Below are 19,436 nucleotides of genomic sequence, written 5' to 3' on the forward strand. Positions count from 1 at the left end.
TTAACTGACTATAAAAAACTTGGCAAGTATACAGTATGTCAACTTACACTAACCCTAACCACAACACTAATCCCAACCTAACAGTCTACTTATAATCTAATGGGAATAAGTTGGCATGTAGATGCAATGTAATTTAATTCAACAAACAGAATAAAGTGTGACCATAAAGTCATCTGGAATGGCAAAGAAAACGTTCCTGCAGTTCATCAAGAGTCTTCATCAAGAGATTCATCTTCAAAGCCTCCTCCTCCATCTTACACCAGACATGCTCAATAATGTTCATGTCTGGGGACTGGGCTGGCCAATCCTGAAACACCTTGACCATCTTTGCTTTCAGAAACTTTGATGTGGAGGCTGAAATATGAGAAGGAGCGCTATCCTGCTGAAGAATTTGCCCTCTCCTGTGGTTTGTAATGTAATGGGCAGCACAAATGTCTTGATACCTCAGGCTGTTGATGTTGCCATCCACTCTGCAGATCTCTCGCACGCCCCCATACTGAATGTGACCCCAAACCATAATTTTTCCTTTACCAAACTTGACTGATTTCTGTGAGAATCTTGGGTCCGTGTGGGTTCCAGTAGGTCTTCTGCAGTATTTGTGATGATTGGGATGCAGCTCAACAGATGATTCATCTGAAAAATTGACCATCTGCCATATTTCCAAATGATCAACAAGAAGTCAACTTATTATTTGTTGCTCTCACAACTGAAATCAACGACAAGACTTGTCAAGGAGTGTGTATTTTAAAACCTATGACATTTGAAATAAATCCTTACCTCTGATTTATATTGGGTGACAATGTCTGTGGGTGTCACCATTCAAAATGAAAGTGCACGTCATAAATTAAAACAACATCATGTGACAGCAGAATCCCGGGAAAATAAACTCCGACCAATGTGAGGAGAGTTTATTTGCATGTGACTTGTTTTAACTATTTTGGTCCCTTCAGAAACTTTACCGTGTGAAAGCAAACCGCACCAAGAACAAAAAGCAACCTTATAACAATTTTAATCCCGGTTTCGGAACAAATCAATCCATCTACAGTTGTGAAAGCACCCTGAAAGAGTTTGCTGATGCGAGTGTCTCAGTGTCCTTCAGTTTCACTTTCTCAGTTGTAAACTTGAGCGTGAGATTCTGTTGAAGATCTGGAAGTGGTTCGATCCCACTGTATGGGAGACGTCTATAATTGGCAACGTGTGCTTGTCATATTGATTGACATAATCCATGTTTTTCTGTTGGTTTAAAGGAAGATGCAAATATGAGCCATTGATTTCTGTCTTTCAGAATGGAAATATTGAGAATCCCTACTGTAATGGTATCGAGGGGATACTCGAGGCGTATCATCAGAGTCTGAAAACCGTTCAGCTATACGGCCCGACTAACTTTGCCCCTGTTGTAAATCACGTGGCCAGGTACGTTCTTCTAAAAGTTTGTTTTAAAGTCAACACATACTGTTTAGTTGAGCTTAAAATAAGAGGTTATGGTTTGATGTCAGATTAATGATAATCAGTGATAAAAACATAATAAAATGCTCAAGTCACTGCATTTATTTATTTCAAATGAGCAGTTTTAACCAGCTCCTATATTTATTTACCTATCTATTAATTTTAAAACCTTGAATGTAAAATTGCATTTCAATAACTGTTTCTATATTATAAGTACTGTGTATGTATATATATGTGTGTGTATATATATATATATACATAAAACATGTATACACATAAATACGTGTATACATGTATAAACATATATATACTACCTGACACAAGTTAAGTTTGGTGAAGGAAAAGTCATGGTTTAGGGTTACAATCAGTATGGGGGCATGCGAGAGATCTGCAGAGTGGATGGCAACATCAACAGCCTGAGGTATCAAGACATTTGTGCTTGCCATTACATTACAAACCACAGGAGAGGGCAAATTCTTCAGCAGGATAGCGCTCCTTCTCATACTTTATCAAAGATCTTGAAAGCAAAGAAGGTCAAGGTGCTCCCGGATTGGCCAGCCCAGTCCCCAGACATGAACATTATTGAGCATGTCTGGGGTAAGATGAAGGAGGAGGCATTGAAGATGAATCCAAAGAATCTTGATGAACTCTGGGAGTCCTGCAAGAAAGCTTTCTTTGCCATTCCGGGAGTCAGACACAATATTCATTCTGTTTCCACTGCACCATGACTTTATATTCTATACTGGACATTATTTCTGTTAAGTGACAAGACTTTTGTCTAGGCAAAGTCAGACCTTACTGTCCTAATTAAATCATTAAAAATCAAGGCATGATCATATTTTATTTTTGTAAAATAAGCGTAATCTAGAGGCCTTTGCCTTTCATATAATGATCAACTCGAAGTCAAGTGTGCATGTAAATATATGTAAATGTTATATACTATATAAATACATATATATATATATATATATATATATATATATATATATATATATATATATATATATATATTTACTGTTAAATAACATATAATATTTTGTTATATATAGGTTAACTAGGCAGGTTAGGGTAATAGTAAATATATATACTGTATATATACATATATACAGTATATGACAAACCACACACTACATGAAAAGTGTAAAATTACCAAACTTGTATTTTTATGGCTGTATTAATTTAGCATTTTTGTTATGTAGTTTTTTTGTTGTCATGCAGTAACAACACTATATATTAGACATGAAGTAACTATTTGTTATGACAGTTTGACAGTTTCTTTCAGCACCCACAAGTACTGCATATACTCGTATAATCTTGAGTGGTTTATCACTCCTCTTTAGATAACCTTGGCTTTGACCGCTGTTACATCATTTCACAGTTTACTTCATTAAACTCCAATCCTGCTTGTTTTTGTTGCCATGCAGAATGTCAGCCTGTGTGCACTTTGCATACAAATGATAGATCGCCCAGATTTAGTGAAATACAATGCAAATGTTCTTTTTGAAATTGATCTTTGGTTTGGCTGTTTTCAAGCTCATTTCATTGGTGAATTGGGTGAGCTGTCCGTAGAGTATGAGTGTGAATGAGAGTATATGGGTGTTTCCCAGAGATAAAAGGGCACCCGCTGCGTAAAGCATATGCTGGATAAGTTGGCGGTTCATTCCGCTGTGGCGACCCCAGATTCAATAAACTCCAATCCTGCTTGTTTTTGTTGCCATGCAGAATGTATTTGTTTTATTTCAGCTAGAATGAAATCAGTTTTTAATTTTTTAAAAGCCATTTTAAGGTCAAAATTATTAGCCCCTTTACATACACAATCTTTAAAATAAAGTTATTATATTTAAAAAAAAAAAAGCAAAGAAGAAAAGCCAAACTCTTGGGTTTGATCCCATAAACTGCTTGTGTTCGCTCGATAACTGACAAAAGTAAGTTGCTGACATGTAGTAAAGCTTGTTATATGCCATTGTAAAGCTCCCAGCATAGGTGTCATAACAGACTGACTCAGTCCTGACGCCGGCTGTGTTTTGAGACGTCATTTGAAAGGACAGTGGGTGTGTTTTCCAGAAAAAGACGACAGAGTAATTGTCTGAAGACATCTCCACCCCCTCCCCGCATGTCACACAACCAAATCATTTTCCATCTGATTACACTGCATCCACTGTGGTAATTAAAAACGCAGATTTGAATTAGGCTTTCGAAATTGAAGCATGATACACACCTCCTCGGGCTGCGGATCAGAGCAGCAAAACAAAGCAGAACGTGGCTTATGTTCATGCCTTGGAAATGTTAGAAAACCAGCTTAAGGACACGGAAGGATATAAATGTCTATTTTTTTAATATGTAAAATCAAATATTTATACATGGCAGCATGGTGGCTCAGTGGTTAGCACTGTCGCCTCACAGCAAGAAGGTCGCTGATTCGAGTCCCGGCTTGGACAGTAGACATTTCTGTGTGGAGTTTGCATGTTCTCCCCGTGTTGGCATGGGTTTCCTCCGGGTGCTCCGGTTTCCCCCACAGTCCAAACACATGCGCTATAGGGGATTTGGGTGAACTAAATTGGCCGTAGTGTATGAATTTGTGTGTGTATGGATGTTTCCCAGTACTGGGTTGCAGCTAAAAGGGCATCTGCTATGTAAAACATATACTGGATAACATAGGCGGAGGGTGAACAAACTCCAGGGTAAGGTTAATATATGCGCTGCCCTTTAATGCAAAGATTTGCAACCGACGAAGAAGAGGTTTTAACAAAAGCACCCCCTATTAACAAACGTCCATTATACTCAACACGCACATTCAATTATTAGACTTAGCCTAAGAGTTAACCTGCGCCGGACCAGGCTAGCTTCCCAGAGTAACTGAGTTTGACCTATCGTAAATTTGATTCATGAAACGGAATCAACCATTAATAAACCTGACTAATCAAAATAAGCCCGGCTTTTTCTCTAAGCTTGGTTTATGGAACAGGCTGCTGGCATTATAAGCGTTGATGCTGTCTTTGTTGTTTAGTCCTGTGGTTATGTCCCTTTCGATATGCAGCCCGGGGCGAGGCCAGAAATTTTAAATGAGTGGACCTAAATAGGGTCCTCAGTGCCTAGTCTTAAACTACACTGTAAAACCAAAAAGTTAAAGTAACTCAAACCGTTTGAGGAAACCAATTGCATCAAACCATTTAAGTTCAGAAACTAATCCTAATAAGTACTGTGAACTTAATCCATTTGAGTAAATGAAGCAATTTGAGCACAGAAAAACACAATAAATAAAGAGAACTCAAACCAGTTGAGCACTGTAAAACACAGTAAGTTAAGGCAACTCAAACCGCTTGAGGAAAACCTTTATACAAACCATTTCAGTTAAAAAAATAAATCTATATGAGTACTGTGAACTTACTCCATTTAAGTTGAAGCAATGAGGTATTTACTGTAATTAACGCATTAACTTCGACACAGAGTTCAAAACTCTTTCAAATGAGTAGAATTAACTTTTAGTCAATTTTGAATTAACTACACTCATTTCATTTGATAAAGTTGACTGCTGGGTTTTACAGTGTATAATAGCTAGTTTATTATGATCTCTGATAATATAGTAGTTGCTTTAACAAGAGACATTTTTCACTACGCAACCCTTCTGCAAAAATAAATAAATAAATGTGTCATTAATCCGGAATCATTCACTTTTTCACGAGGCCAATCGAAAACTGAACTTGTAATTCAGCAATAAATATTTGACCTTTGAAATGTAAAACTCCAAACGATTGCCTAAACAAGATTACTATAGGCTAATCTACGTTACAATGAAACTACCAATTTAATTTAATGCTGAAAACAAGTTAAACCAGAATAATATATTATTATACCCCTCTCGTAATACTCATTTGTCGTTTTATTACTCATGTCCTTGACCAGCAAATCAGAATAGTTTCCTGGCCAGCACTTTTGGTTTCATTTTCAAAGCTGCTGCAAACTCCAGTAATAAACAGCGCTCATTAGTGCAAAGTGCGGGTTGGACAGTTCCATTTTTGTGCGGAGGGGGACTTTAAATTTGATTCACAAACTTACAATAACTAAAGTGTTGTATTAATCATCAACATTAAATTACATTCATATTTCACCTTACACCCGTTAAATGTTTTTAGTGCAGTTTTTTTTCTTTGCTGCTATCTCTGTGGTCCCTGGCCAGAGGGAGGCTAAGCCTTCCCCAGCCTTACACACGCTGTCAGTCGACAGCGGCCTCTGGTGGATTTAAGCGAGAACAGCAGACGTGAATGCCACTCGCGAGAGAAATTTGCGATCTGAAAAAGCGTACACAGCGGCTTCTGGTGGATTTACGAAAAACTAAAACTGCAAAAAAAACTAGCTCCTGGGACGAATTTGGTGCTCTCCAGACATGTTTATAGTAGTACAATTTCAGAATGAGCCTGGCTTGGTTTCGGCTGTGGGGAGTTGATGTGATTTCTTCTTATTATTTTCTGTTCTCTGAAGGTACGCAGCTGCTGTGCAGGATGGCTCGCAGTATTTCATTCTCCTCATCATCACAGACGGGGTCATCTCAGATATGTCGCAGACCAAAGAGGCCATTGTCAATGTGAGTTTATGAGCATAAATGCCACAACTGGGGTCTCATTTATAAACATGGGATAAGTACAAAACAGGGGGCAGAAATGTGTGTATCCCACTTCCCATCCAAAAGTTTTGATCTATAAAACAAATAACCTATTTGATGGGAGAATGTGTGCAGATGAAAACTCCAAGTAAACATATGTAACTTAAGTATTGATATAATTTAGAGAGAAAGAGTTTATTGCCATGTCAGCTTCTTTGGCATTTCATGGCAAAATCTGATCAAATTTACAACATTTTATAAATATCACTTTTCTATAAAAAAAATGATAACAATAAAAAGATATCATCAATAAATAATACATAAGATAGAAATCTAAAACCTTATTAAGGTTTACTTTTGATAAATTTCTAGTATTTTTTAAGCATTCGCAATAAATTAAATTGATTTTAATTGCATTAAATTAAAGTTCATTTAAATGGATTTAAATTAAATTAAACATTTATTTGATTTTTTTTATTTCATTAAATTTAGTTAACTTTTCATTTAAATTAAATTAAGTTAAATTAAATGAAATTACATTAAATTAAATTTTTTCAATTTATAATTCTATTTTTAAAAAATGCTAGTTTATGGGTATTTAATTTTAATTTAATTTAAATAAATTTTAGTTTAGTTACATTTTCATTTAAATTAAATTAAGTTAAATGAAATTACTTCACATTAAATTACATTTTTTAAATATATAATTCTATTATTAAAACATTATAGTTTATGGCTATTTTATTTTAGTTTAATTTAATTTTCATTTAAATTAAATTAAATAATTTTATATAAAATATATAGCTCTATTAATTAAAAATGCCAGTTTATGGCTATTTAATTAAATTTTATTTAATATTATTTTTATTGTATTTGTTTTAAGTTAATTTAAATTAATTTAAATTTAATTTAATTTTTATTTTAATTAATTTTCATTTAAATTAAATAAAATTAATAAATCCATTATGTAAAAAAATGTATACCTTCGGCAAATTAATTGTCTACCATTTACTAACCTTGGCGCTCACAACAGATCGGGCTTTACTGGTTTATAAGTTACTGTTAAAAATGAATATCAATGTGGAGGCTTAACTTCTGTAACCACTAAATTGAACAAGTCAAAGTGCAATTAATACATTAATACAGCATTAATATAACACATGCAATTTTTCCTTTAAAGCTTGACCAAAATGAAGTATATTAAGAGACGCTTCATAAACTGTAAAGTATTATTATGTAAACCCCAGTATTCATTCCCAGCACACTCTGCAGTGTAAGACCCATGAGCACTAAAGTGTCTCCCGTGGTTGACATGGGTATGATATTGTTAAATCAGATATATTGTTAAGTAAATCTCTTAAATCTGCATTACACATACAGAACAGACACTTTGTATTGGGGTTATCATTTGCGCTTAAAAGGTCAATCATGTCTCCATTGCTGCTCGTTATTCACCTAGCCAATCAACAGGCCCGATTTCCCAGCAGACTGGATTTAAAGGGAATTTGCGACTGTTAGTCAGATTTGTAGAACAGCCACACCTTCCTTTTAAGATCTTGCCTGCTGCTCTTTCCCCAACGGCCTGCATCTGTCAAGAAGACTCTTTCACAACGTTTACATTTCGACGTGACTTTTCAGACCTGGAAGCAAAAGGTAAATATGAAGACCTCTGTGTGGTGCAAGACGCTTACATTTGTGTGTTAAAAGAACTTTAACATTGTTGGTTGTTTTTTCAACCCTTGCGTTTTGTTCAAATTGACTATCCTTTCATTATGTTCGGGGCTGTTTTTGCCCATAGACATGATAGTCCATATCATGACAGCGTATATTCCTGTGCACTTTCCAGTGTATACAAATAGCCTCAGATGAAATCAACTGGAATTGACAGGCTAGTAATAAGAGGTTGTTGATGCTGTTCAGTGATAGAAAGAGTACTGAAAGTCATACTCAGGTAACAGTACCATTACTTGACCAAAAATGTAGTCCAAGTAGAGTTAAAGTATCTGTTGTAAATATTACCCAAAGTATGAGTAAAAAGTAACCCTTTTAAAAGTACTCAAGAGTAGTGAGGGCTATGTTGGGAAAGATTGATGCGTGTACGTGTAATTTGTGCGTGTGTGTGTATTACTAACATTCTGTAGTGCATTTAATTATTGTTTAAGGCCATTTCAGTCATCATACAGTCGACATCTGCCATCTTCTCATCAGTGACATGCAATCTAAACAGTCTCTGGGTCATTGCATGTAAAGCAGGGGTGCCCAAACCGATCATGGAGGGCCGGTGTCCTGCAGATTTTAGCTCCATCCACAATTAGACAAACCGAAACCGACTAATCAAGCTTTTACCAGGTATTCTACGAAGCTTCTGGCAAGTGGGAGCTACAGTAAACTCTGCAGGACATTGGCCCTCCTGGACCGAGTTTGGGCACCCCCGGTGAGAAGTATCTTTTTGGACTCTTTTAATGTTTCCAGACAGTTTGCTGCATGTCTTAAGGTATGATGGGATTCACTTTCTATGTGCGATTTGATAGGACTCGCAGGACTGTATTTTTTAATCCCCATAGACTAGAAAATAATAAAGTAGTCACTGCAGGTTGAAGGAAAGTAGTGAAGTAAAATTACCGCACTACTGTACAGCACTAAAAAATATACTCAAGGGAAAGCAAAGCCTGGTTTATACTTCTGCGTCAAATGATCGGCGGTACCCAAGGCACATGCCTTGCGAGTTGCTGTGCATTTATACTTCTGCGCGCTGTTTGTGTTGCTCTGCAATAACACGTCTGAAACGCTAGATGGCAGTAGGTTTTTATGGTCCTCTGTGTCAAGTTTCTTTGTGGGTGTTTTGTGGCTCAAACTGGCTCATTCTGAGGCGGGAACCGGCGGACGTGCAACAACTTTAATCATAAGGTAAACTCAAGACAAAAGTTTCCATCTGGAGCTCCTTCACAGGACTCGACACTTGTTCACGCATCTCTCGGTCCCGCCCACTCTCGTCAGCACTATCAAGCCGACCAATCACAGAGCTTGCGCTATGTGTCGTTGCGACGTGTAGTTACATTTTTTGAGAGGTGCGCGTCGGCTATGGCCACGGCGAGGGCTATGCGACCACACGAAGGCTGCGCCAGAGCACACGCATGCGCTTGACGCAGAAGTATAAATCAGCCTTAAAAGTACACGTTTTTAAAAATACCTAGTAAATTACAATTTCTGAGAAAAACTACTCAATTACAGTAATTTGAGAATTTGTCATTTGTTACTTTGTCACTGATGCTGTTTGTGCAGTTACTTAATGATCCTCTGCTGAGATTTTGAGAGATTGAATGTTTTATTCCAACATGCTATGCTAGTTTATTAGTAGTGTCGCTCAACGTTCATTCAAAGTTGACGTGTTTGACGCTGACATAAGAAAAATAACATTTTAAAATGACTTTAAATATTCTGAGGCCAGTTTCATTCATTCACCTTCATGTCTAAGCCCCTTTCACACAGTGATACCGGTAAATATCCGTAAAATTTACGGAGCAAATTTATCTGTAAATTCAAAAAAGCGCTGTTCACACAGGCACGGACGTCAAAGAGCATAGAATCACCAATAGGCGACACTCAGGTACGATTCGGGAAACTTATCTATTGTCGGGAAAGTTATCTATTGTTCTTTAAATATTTAAAGAACAATTCACAGGAGGGCTACTAATTGTGACTTCAACTGTATATGTAATCTAAAAGATTCATTTCTTGACTAAATGAAATGTTGTCCTGTAACTTGTTATCAGTAACTGATTACTATTCACAAGTAATCTACTCCACTGTGGGCAAGCGTGACGTTCAGCTAATGTTTAGTAACAGCATGTGAAGCAGAAACCTTAGAGAAACACTGACCTACTTCTCTGCTGTGATTCAGAAGGACAGACGCATGCATCATTCATGAGAAAAGCTGTTACTCTAAGCAGCTGTTTGCTTCTCGTCCTCCTCGTTCATTCAGAAACTGGTCGTAGGGGAATGGACATTCGCCCACCGAAGGCCTGTTTGATGGAAGGGTGTTTCGACAGCATCCCTTCACTTCCCACCACCGCTGACAGCCTCGCCAATCTGTGTGCTGTGGCATATGCGTGTATATAGTGCTATATTAAAGAAGAAGGCAAAAAGAACATTGTAATAAATATCTTAAATATCTGCAAACATAATATAGTATTTTTATGCCTTTAATATAGCAGCATTTCTCCTAATTTAGTTTTTTTTATGTAATATTGCAGATTTCTATATTTACTTAGAGGTGCAGGAGGTGATCTGCCACAATGCTGTTTAGAATATCTTTGAAACCTCCCCCGCTGTCCAAGGCTACGCCTCATAAAACACGGACGTGCACCGTAAAGATGACAGTAGACAACAGTGGCTGAACAACACTTCTGTGCATATAACCCATCTGAATTGTTTTCACTTTTTATTTGTCAGCTCTGCATCATATGTCGGTTATATTTAGCGTTTCTCAACATGTCTATATGTTTTCTGAAAACTGTATGTTTCTTTGTGCTGCATGTTTGCTAAACACCACAAAAGTGCAGCATCCAAAAGTTGGTCTACTTTTTTCTTTTTTTCATAGCTTCTATAACATAGAAACACTTTTTTGTTGTTGTTCCTCAAAACAGCATCCAATAAAAAAGTTCTTAGAAATAACCATTAATACTTGTTGGAAAGGCATTTTAATAAATCAAAGAACTATTTTGCTCTACTAACACATAGAAATCTCATATATATATATATATATATATATATATATATATATATATATATATATATATATATATATATATATATATATATATATATATATATATATATATATATATATGCAAATTATATAAAGGACATTTTATTTTGATTTCACTTAAAATGTGTATATATATATATATATATATATATATATATATATATATATATATATATATATATATATATATATATATATATCATATATGTTAAAATATTGCAAAAAAGCTGTTTATATTTTTTCAACTATTGAAATTACAGATGTGTACACATTTTTCAAATATATTAGCTATAATTTTATGTAGGCCTATGTATTCATATATGTCCATATGTATATATATGTATGTAGTGTATGTATGTGAGTAACTGGGTATGTCAGAAACTGCTGATCTACTGGGATTTTTACGCACAACCATCTCTAGGGTTTACAGAGAACAGTCTGTGGGCGCAAATGCCTTGTTGATGCCAGAGGTCAGAGGAGAATGGCCAGACTGGTTCCAGCTGATAGAAAGGCAACAGTAACTTAAATAAGCACTCGATACAACCGAGGTCTGCAGAAGAGCATCTCTGAACACACAACACATCCAACCTTGAGGCGGATGGACTACAGCAGCAGAAGACCACACCGGGTGCCACTCCTGTCAGCTAAGAACAGGAAACTGAGGCTACAATTCACACAGGCTCACCAAAACTGGACAATAGAAGATTGGAGAAACGTTGCCTGGTCTGATGAGTCTCCATTTCTGCTGCAAAATTCGGATGGTCGGGTCAGAATTTGGCGTCAACAACATGAAAGCATGGATCCATCCTGCCTTGTATCAATGGATCAGGCTGGTAGTGGTGGTGTAATGGTGTGGGGGATATTTTCTTGGCACACTTTAGGCACATTAGTAGCAATTGAGCATCGTGTCAATGCCACAGCCTACCTGAGTATTGTTGCTGACCATGTGATGTTGCTGACCATGTATTGTTACTGACCATGCTGACCTGAGTATTGTTGCTGACCATCCTTTATGACCACAGTGCACCCATCTTCTGATGGCTACTTCCTGCAGCATAACACACATCATGTCAGACTGGTTTCTTGAACATGACAATGAGTTCACAGTACTCAAATGGCCTCCACAATCACCAGAACCCAATCCAATAGAGCACCTTTGGGATGTGGTGTAATAGGAGATTTACATCCGATCAATGCAACAAAGGATTAAGGCAATTTTGAATAGGTGTATTTTGAGTAAGGTGTACCTAATGAATTGACCGGTGAGTGTATGTATGTATGTTAGTATTTGTGTGTGTGTGTGTGTATATATATATATATACATATATATATATATATATATATATATATATATATATATATATATATATATATATATATATATATATATATATATATATATATATATATATATATATATATCAGATTGTCTGAATTATCTATGGAAAAACCAAAATTATTTAATATATACATTCCTATATAGATTTATATATGGAAGAATGATATTATTTCATTGAACCATAGACTGTAATAAAATGTTTATTGTAGTCTCTTAAAAGAATAGTTCACCAAAAAAAGACAATATTATAAAATAATCTAGTTGTCACTTTCAATTCTTTTTATTTTAATTATTTTTTGGAGACGCGGCAGTTTTAAAAAAGCACTTCCTCCACCATGTTGCCATCAAATAAAACAGTTGTCATGCCAACTTTCTGTAAACAGAAGCTTGCAACAATTGCCCCGCCACGAGCTCTTCTGATTGGTCAATTGCTTTGAAACTGACATTAATGTGCGAGATGCGAGTGCAACAGTCATGTAATGGTGATACTTTAGTTCAAGTAACGATTCACAACATTGACTACTGGCTTATAACCTACATATTATTAAGATATTAACTGTTTATTTGCACTTATAAAAGTATGATCTTACCTTACATCCCTAAACCTACCCAACTACTACCTTACTAACTATTAATAAGCACCTAATTGTTTATTTATTGAGTAAAAAGTCATAATTAATGGTTTATTATTAGCGGGAATTGTACATTAAAATGTGGGACCACTGGAAGTAACAAATTCTGTGTGAAAGGCCCCTTAAAATGCTCACCAGCCAATCAGAATCAAGCATTCAACAGCCATATACGAATTGTTATGAAGTCAAATGAGAAAAGCCTACAAGCATCCCAAATCTCAATTGGGTTACAACACACAAGGTCCCATTTCTGCTTTAGTTTTCCACATTTAGAAAGCAATGCATGTTCAGTTTGAGTTAACTATTTCTGTCTCTAATGAGCCGCGCATATTCATTTTCTGTCTTAGATAATTAGCATTGAAAGCTGGAATCCTCCCATCTGTCAGCCGAAGACATGCAGGCTTTTTTATTTGACATGGTAATTACCATTGACAATAGGCACGGGTGAGGGCTAATCGGAGGATGATAATGAGAAACAACAACATTTGTCATGTTGGACGTGGGCGGGTCTGAGTGATCAGCCAGTCAGAATGCGAAAGGTCCATCATCCGCCAATCAGATCTGATGAGCCGCATGACGGACAGCGGGATTCATTAATCAGACGGCTCTCTGTCAGACTGAAGCGGCCGCTTGCTGTGTGACTGATGAGAGTCCTAATAGAAGTTCCTGTCTTCAGTCACACTCTGACAATGTTTCGTGCCATTTCTGACACCATCCTGCTTTTTCTGCTCTTCGTTACTGCATGGCCATCATTAGTTCAGCCACAAACTGTCTGTCATGGCGGCGAGCAGAATATCTGTACAGTATATTCTTCTTCACAAGCTGAAGGCGTAAAAGAATAGTTCGCTGAGATTATTATTCTGTCATTATGTACTCATCTTAATGTTCCACATAAGGAATCTACAAGCCTTTACAGTGCATTCGGAAAGTATTGATAGCGCTTCACTTTTTCCACATTTATGTTACAGCCTTATTCCAAAATGGATTAAATTCATTTATTTCCTCAACATTCTACACACAATTCCCTATAATGACAATGTGAAAAAATAGTTTTTGAAATTGTTGCAAATTTATTAAAAATACAAAAGCTGAAAAATCACATGTACAGAAGTATTCGCAGTCTTTGCTCAATACTTTGTAGATGCACCTTTGGCAGTGATTACAGCCTCAAGTCTTTTTGAATATGATGCCACAAGCTTGGCACACCTGTCTTTGAGAATTTTTGCCCATTCCTCTTTGCAGTCCCTCTTAAGCTCTATCAGGTTGGATGGGAAGTGACGGTGTACAGCTATTTTCAGATCTCTCCAGAGATGTTCAATAGGATTTAGGTCTGGGCTCTGGCTGGGCCACTCAAGGACATTCACAGAGTTGTTGTGAAGCCATTCCACTGATATTTTGGCGGTGTGCTTTGAGTCATTGTCCTGCTGGAAGATGAACCGTCGCCCCAGTCTCGAGTCAAGAGCACTCTGAAGCAGGGTTTCCTTCAAGATGTCTCTGTACATCGCTGCATTCATCTTTCCCTCTATCCTGACTAGTCTTCCAGTTCCTGCTGCTGAGAAACATCCCCACAGCATGATGCTGCCACCACCATGCTTCACTGTAGGGATGGTATTAGCCTGGTGATGAGCGCTGCCTGGTTTTCTCCAAACGTGACGCCTGGCATTTACTCCAAAGAGTTCAATTTGAGTCTCATCAGAGCAGAGAATTTAGTTTCTGATGGTCTGAGAGTCCTTCAGATGCCTTTTGGCAAATTCCAGCAGTGAAGTGTCTTCCGTCTGGCCACTCTACCATACAGGCCTGATTGGTGGATTGCTGCACAGATGGTTGTCCTTCTGAAAGGTTCTCCTCTCTCCAAAGAAGAACGCTGGAGCTCAGACAGAGTGACCATCGGGTTATTAATCACCTCCCTGACTAAGGCCCTTCTCCCCCGATCACTCAGCTCAGATGGCCGGCCATCTCTAGGGAGAGTCTGGTGGTTCCAAACATCTTCCACTTACGGATGATGGAGGCCACTGTGCTCATTGGAAGTTTAAGAGTAGCAGAAATGTTTCTGTAACCTTACCCAGCCTTGTGCCTCAAGACAATCATGTCTTGGAGGTCTACAGACAATTTCTTTGTCTTCATGCTTGATTTGTGCTTTGACATGCACTGTCAACCCTGGGACCTTATATAGACAGGTGTAATGCACCTGAGCTCAATTTAGAGCTTCACGGCAAAGGCTGTGAATACTGATGTACATGTCATTTTTAGGTGTTTTATTTTTAATAAATTTGCAACAATTTCAAAAATTCTTTTATCACATTGTCATTATGGGGTTTTGTGTGTAGAATTTTGAGGAATTGAATGAATTTAATCCATTTTGGAATAAGGCTGTAATGTAAAAATAAAATAAACACTCTGGAAACCGGAGCACCTGGAGCAGCGTTTCCCAACCCTGTTCCTGAAGGCACACCAACAGTCCACATTTTCAACCTCTCCCTGATCAAACACACCTGAATCAACTTATCATAACATCAGAAGAGACTCCAACACCTGAAGTTAATGGGTCAGATAACGGAGACATCCAAAATATGTACTGTTGGTGTGCCTCCAGGAACAGGGTTGGAAAACTCTGACCTGGAGAAAACCCACACCAACACGGGGAGAACATGAAAGCTCCATATATAAATATATAGCCAGGACTCGAACCAGCGATGTAATGCGTTTTAAAACTAAAACGTATTCATGTAAACGGGGCCTTATTTTACATCTTGTAAAAAGGGGCATAATAGGTCCCCCTTAAAGTCTTGTGTCCAATCATTGAAAATTAATGCTTTACTAGCAAGGTGTACGCATTTTTCCAAGCAGTTTTAGCAATTCTTCCCTACTTATTTTGGTTCACTTAAAAAAATGCTACAGTACTAGAAATCTCTCTTTGTGTGCCACTAATAGCATATTGTTTTAGAATGACATGAATGGGTGAGTAAATAATAACACAATTGTCATTGTTAGCCAAACTGTTCCTTTAAATTAAATCTCGTTCTTTTCACAGCGTAACAATAATTTCCTACAGCAGCTGGGCACTGATGACAATACATTAGCTCTCTCTCCAGAGCAGATAATAATGCTGTCAGCATGTGAACACACGGATTTAGTTGTAAAGAAACAGCGCAGGTGATTTGTGGCGCCAGAGAATCCGTCTTTGTTTCTAAAGCTTGTGTTCATATATATTGGCGTCAATCAAGACAGAACTCAGTGGCATAAATGGGTCAGGCTTCCGATTTATTTCTGACAGGACCGCTGTAAACTGTTTTAAGATTCTATAAGATGGAGAAACCTTGCACTCGTTGTCAGTAACGGTCTATTTGTTGTTGTTTTCTGTGGAGCGGAAAATGAAGATTTGGTCTCCGAGCCTGTCAGAGGAGAAAGACGAACATTTTTATTACAGAACATCTCGTAGGAGACATGGTATTATTATTTTTCGGCTGCAGGCGCAGGAAATAGAGCTTAAAAATGATCACTTTCAAAAACACTTTTAGCTTGGAGGGAAAAAGATCTGTAAACTAGATACTGAGACATTACTGAGCAACAGTTATTTATTCAATTACAACTAGGTTACTCTTAAAGCAATACTTTGCTACAGCAATACACAAGTAAAAGAAAATACCACCACCGCCCATAATGCATTAGAATTTTATGTCTACTGTACACATATTGTCATAAAAAGTATATATATATATATATATATATATATATATATATATATATATATATATATATATATATATATATATATATATATATATATATATATATATATATATATGTGTGTGTGTATATATTCTAATATATATATAAATTAATCAAAACATTTACTACCTGACAAAGGTTTTGTTGTCGATCCCAGTTGTAAGACCTACAAATAATAACTTGACTTCTAGTTGATCATTTGGAAAAGAGGCAGAAGGTCGATTTTTCCCCAGAATCCTCTCTTGAACTGCATCCCAATCATCACAAATACTGCAGAAGACCTACTGGAACTCTCATGGACCCAAGATTCTCACAGAAATCAGTCAAGTTTGAGGGAAAAATTTCAAATTCATCAACAGCCTGAGGTATCAAGACATTTGTGCTGCCCATTACATTACAAACCACAGGAGAGGGCAAATTCTCCAGCAGGATAGCGCTCCTTCTCATACTTCAGCCTCCACATCAAAGTTCCTGAAAGCAAAGATGGTCAAGGTGCTCCAGGATTGGCCATCCCAGTGACCAGACATGAACATTATTGAGCATGTCTGGGGTAAGATGAAGGAGGAGGCATTGAAGATGAATCCAAAGACTCTTGATGAACTCTGGGAGTCCTGCAAGAACGCTTTCTTTGCCATTCCAGATGACTTTATTAATCAGTGATTTGAGTCATTGCAGAGATGTATGGATGCAGTCCTCCAAGCTCATGATGGAGTCAGACACAATATTCATTCTGTTTCCACTGCAGCATGACCACATATTCTATACTGGACATTATTGAAGGTTCAGTGACCAGACTTTAGTCTAAGCAAAGTCAGACCTTACTGTCCTAATGAAGTAATTTAAAATCAAGGCATGATCATATTTTATTGTGGTAAAATAAGCGTAATCTAGAGGCCTTTGCCTTTCATATAAGCCACTTCTGATACCAAATGATCAACTAGAAGTCAAGTTATTATTGGTTGTTCCTAAAATTTCCATAGGCGACAAGACTTTTGTCAGGTAGTGTTCTCAGAAATAGAGGCGCCCTCTTATAGTCACTAATGTAAACTGTATGGTCATGATTGGTACTGCCGCTAAACAAAATCATACTGAAAGCTCTTTTTTTTTAAATATCAGCTTTAAATTTGGAATATAATTTGCATAATATGTTTTCATAAACGCAGCTCATAACTTTTGTTTTGTTCAACTTTTTATTTTTCACTTTCAGCTACCATCTGACATCTGTCTTCTTTAAAATAAGACCAAGCTTCAATCTTAAGATTAGCATTCATTTAAGTTGAACGTCATTTTCGAGTCTATGTTTAGAAAGTGGGGGCAACATTTAAGGGGTTAATAAACTATTATGGCTCAGTTTACATTATAATTTATATTTTTCCTATTATATCAGCTATAAGTTTGTTTATGCCAGATGTACTTGTGTTATTCTGCATGTTGTGGTGTAAACAGCTGAACTTTGTGTGGTCTCATCATAGAGGGCACACAAATAATGCAGAAGGTGAATAAACAAGAGGATGAGTGTTTGCTTTCATGGGCATTTTCTCATATGTCCAACATTTCTGAAAGGGAAGCGGCAAAGAAGGCTGAAGCGGTTGCCGTGGTGATCATTCTGGCTCCGCCTCCCTCTCCTTCTGCTCACCCTCCAGAACGTTCGATTAGATTAGATTGCTTTTCCAATGTTCATGTATAATATAGAAATATATAATATATATAATATTCAGGATTATAACACTGAATGCCACAATGTTCTGCTATTTATTAATGACTACTATTATTTATACAACGTATAAGTCATTGAATAATATTTAATAAACTGCAATATAAAGAATGCTAAACAAATCAGTGAAAGGGGTGGTCCAGAGTGTATTTTTAAGGATTGGTTGGGTTTATAAGATGCAAAGCATTGTGTGTTCATGCTTCATTTGTAGAAAATCATGTTGTTTTTTCATATATCTTACTTTGATTATATACAGCTACTCAGCTAACATGAAACGACTATCATATTTCCTAGATCCTCCAAAAGGCTCGCTCTCAAGAGGCTCTGATTGGTCAGCTAACATAATGTGCTGTGATTCACAGATGGGCGCCACGTCACCAGGAAAAGCGTCATGCCTCCACAAGCACGCGCTTTTGCGCTGTGTAAACACCGTCAGTCAGTGTAGCTGTTAGCCGTATCAGTTCGAGCCTGAATCAGAGGGAAAATGTCAATTTGAGCTTTCTCTGCTATAATATTACGCTCCTTGGCTGTGCAGGGTGATGCGCATTTGTGAAGGATTTATGATTTCATTAGCCCGGATCTATTTTTTTGTAGTCCCCAAACTTTGTTCGCTAGGCTTTGCTAAGCTAACTCTGTAAAAGCAAATGTCTCCCTTTGCATTGAACTGTGAGCAATTCAGAGATGTTGTTTATGTTCACACAGCTACATTACACATCAACTAAAGTTTAAAATATGATATTGTAGTAGACCACCCCTTTAAAAGTCAATCACTAATTTCATCCACATCAGCATCTTCACTGAAAAAAAAAATTCAAAGATGATTTCTTGGATTTACTCATTTTTTTAAGTTAAGTGGTTATAAACAATTTATTTGGTCTGAATTTAAACAAATTAAGCTGAACATTACTCAATTTATTATCTTTAAATTCAACCCATATAACTTGTTTGCAACAAGTTGCAAGTTGTTTGTTTTATTTATCTCTGAATCACTGAAATACTTTGACTGAACAGCATTTTTAGAGTAAATGCCATTTTCACAGAATCTTTTGAATATGTCAAATTGACGGTAATGTCTCTCTTTTGAATTTATTGTTTATCTATCTATCTATCTATCCATCCATCCATCCATCCATCCATCCATCCATCCATCCATCCATCCATCCATCCAGCCATCCATCCAGCCATCCATCCATCCATCCATCCATCCA

General features: G+C 36.9%; 1 protein-coding gene across 1 annotated transcript in view; it reads left to right on the forward strand.

The window, feature by feature from the left end:
• The window catches only part of cpne5b (copine Vb), a 210,742-nt gene that overhangs the window by 180,461 nt on the left and 10,845 nt on the right, over positions 1–19,436 (forward strand). Inside the window, 2 exon segments of the mRNA XM_056468243.1 lie at positions 1,286–1,413; positions 5,926–6,028. Of these exon segments, the coding sequence (XP_056324218.1) occupies positions 1,286–1,413; positions 5,926–6,028 (231 nt within the window).

Source organism: Danio aesculapii, chromosome 11 (assembly GCF_903798145.1).
Source record: "Danio aesculapii chromosome 11, fDanAes4.1, whole genome shotgun sequence".
Taxonomy (NCBI): Eukaryota; Metazoa; Chordata; class Actinopteri; order Cypriniformes; family Danionidae; genus Danio; species Danio aesculapii.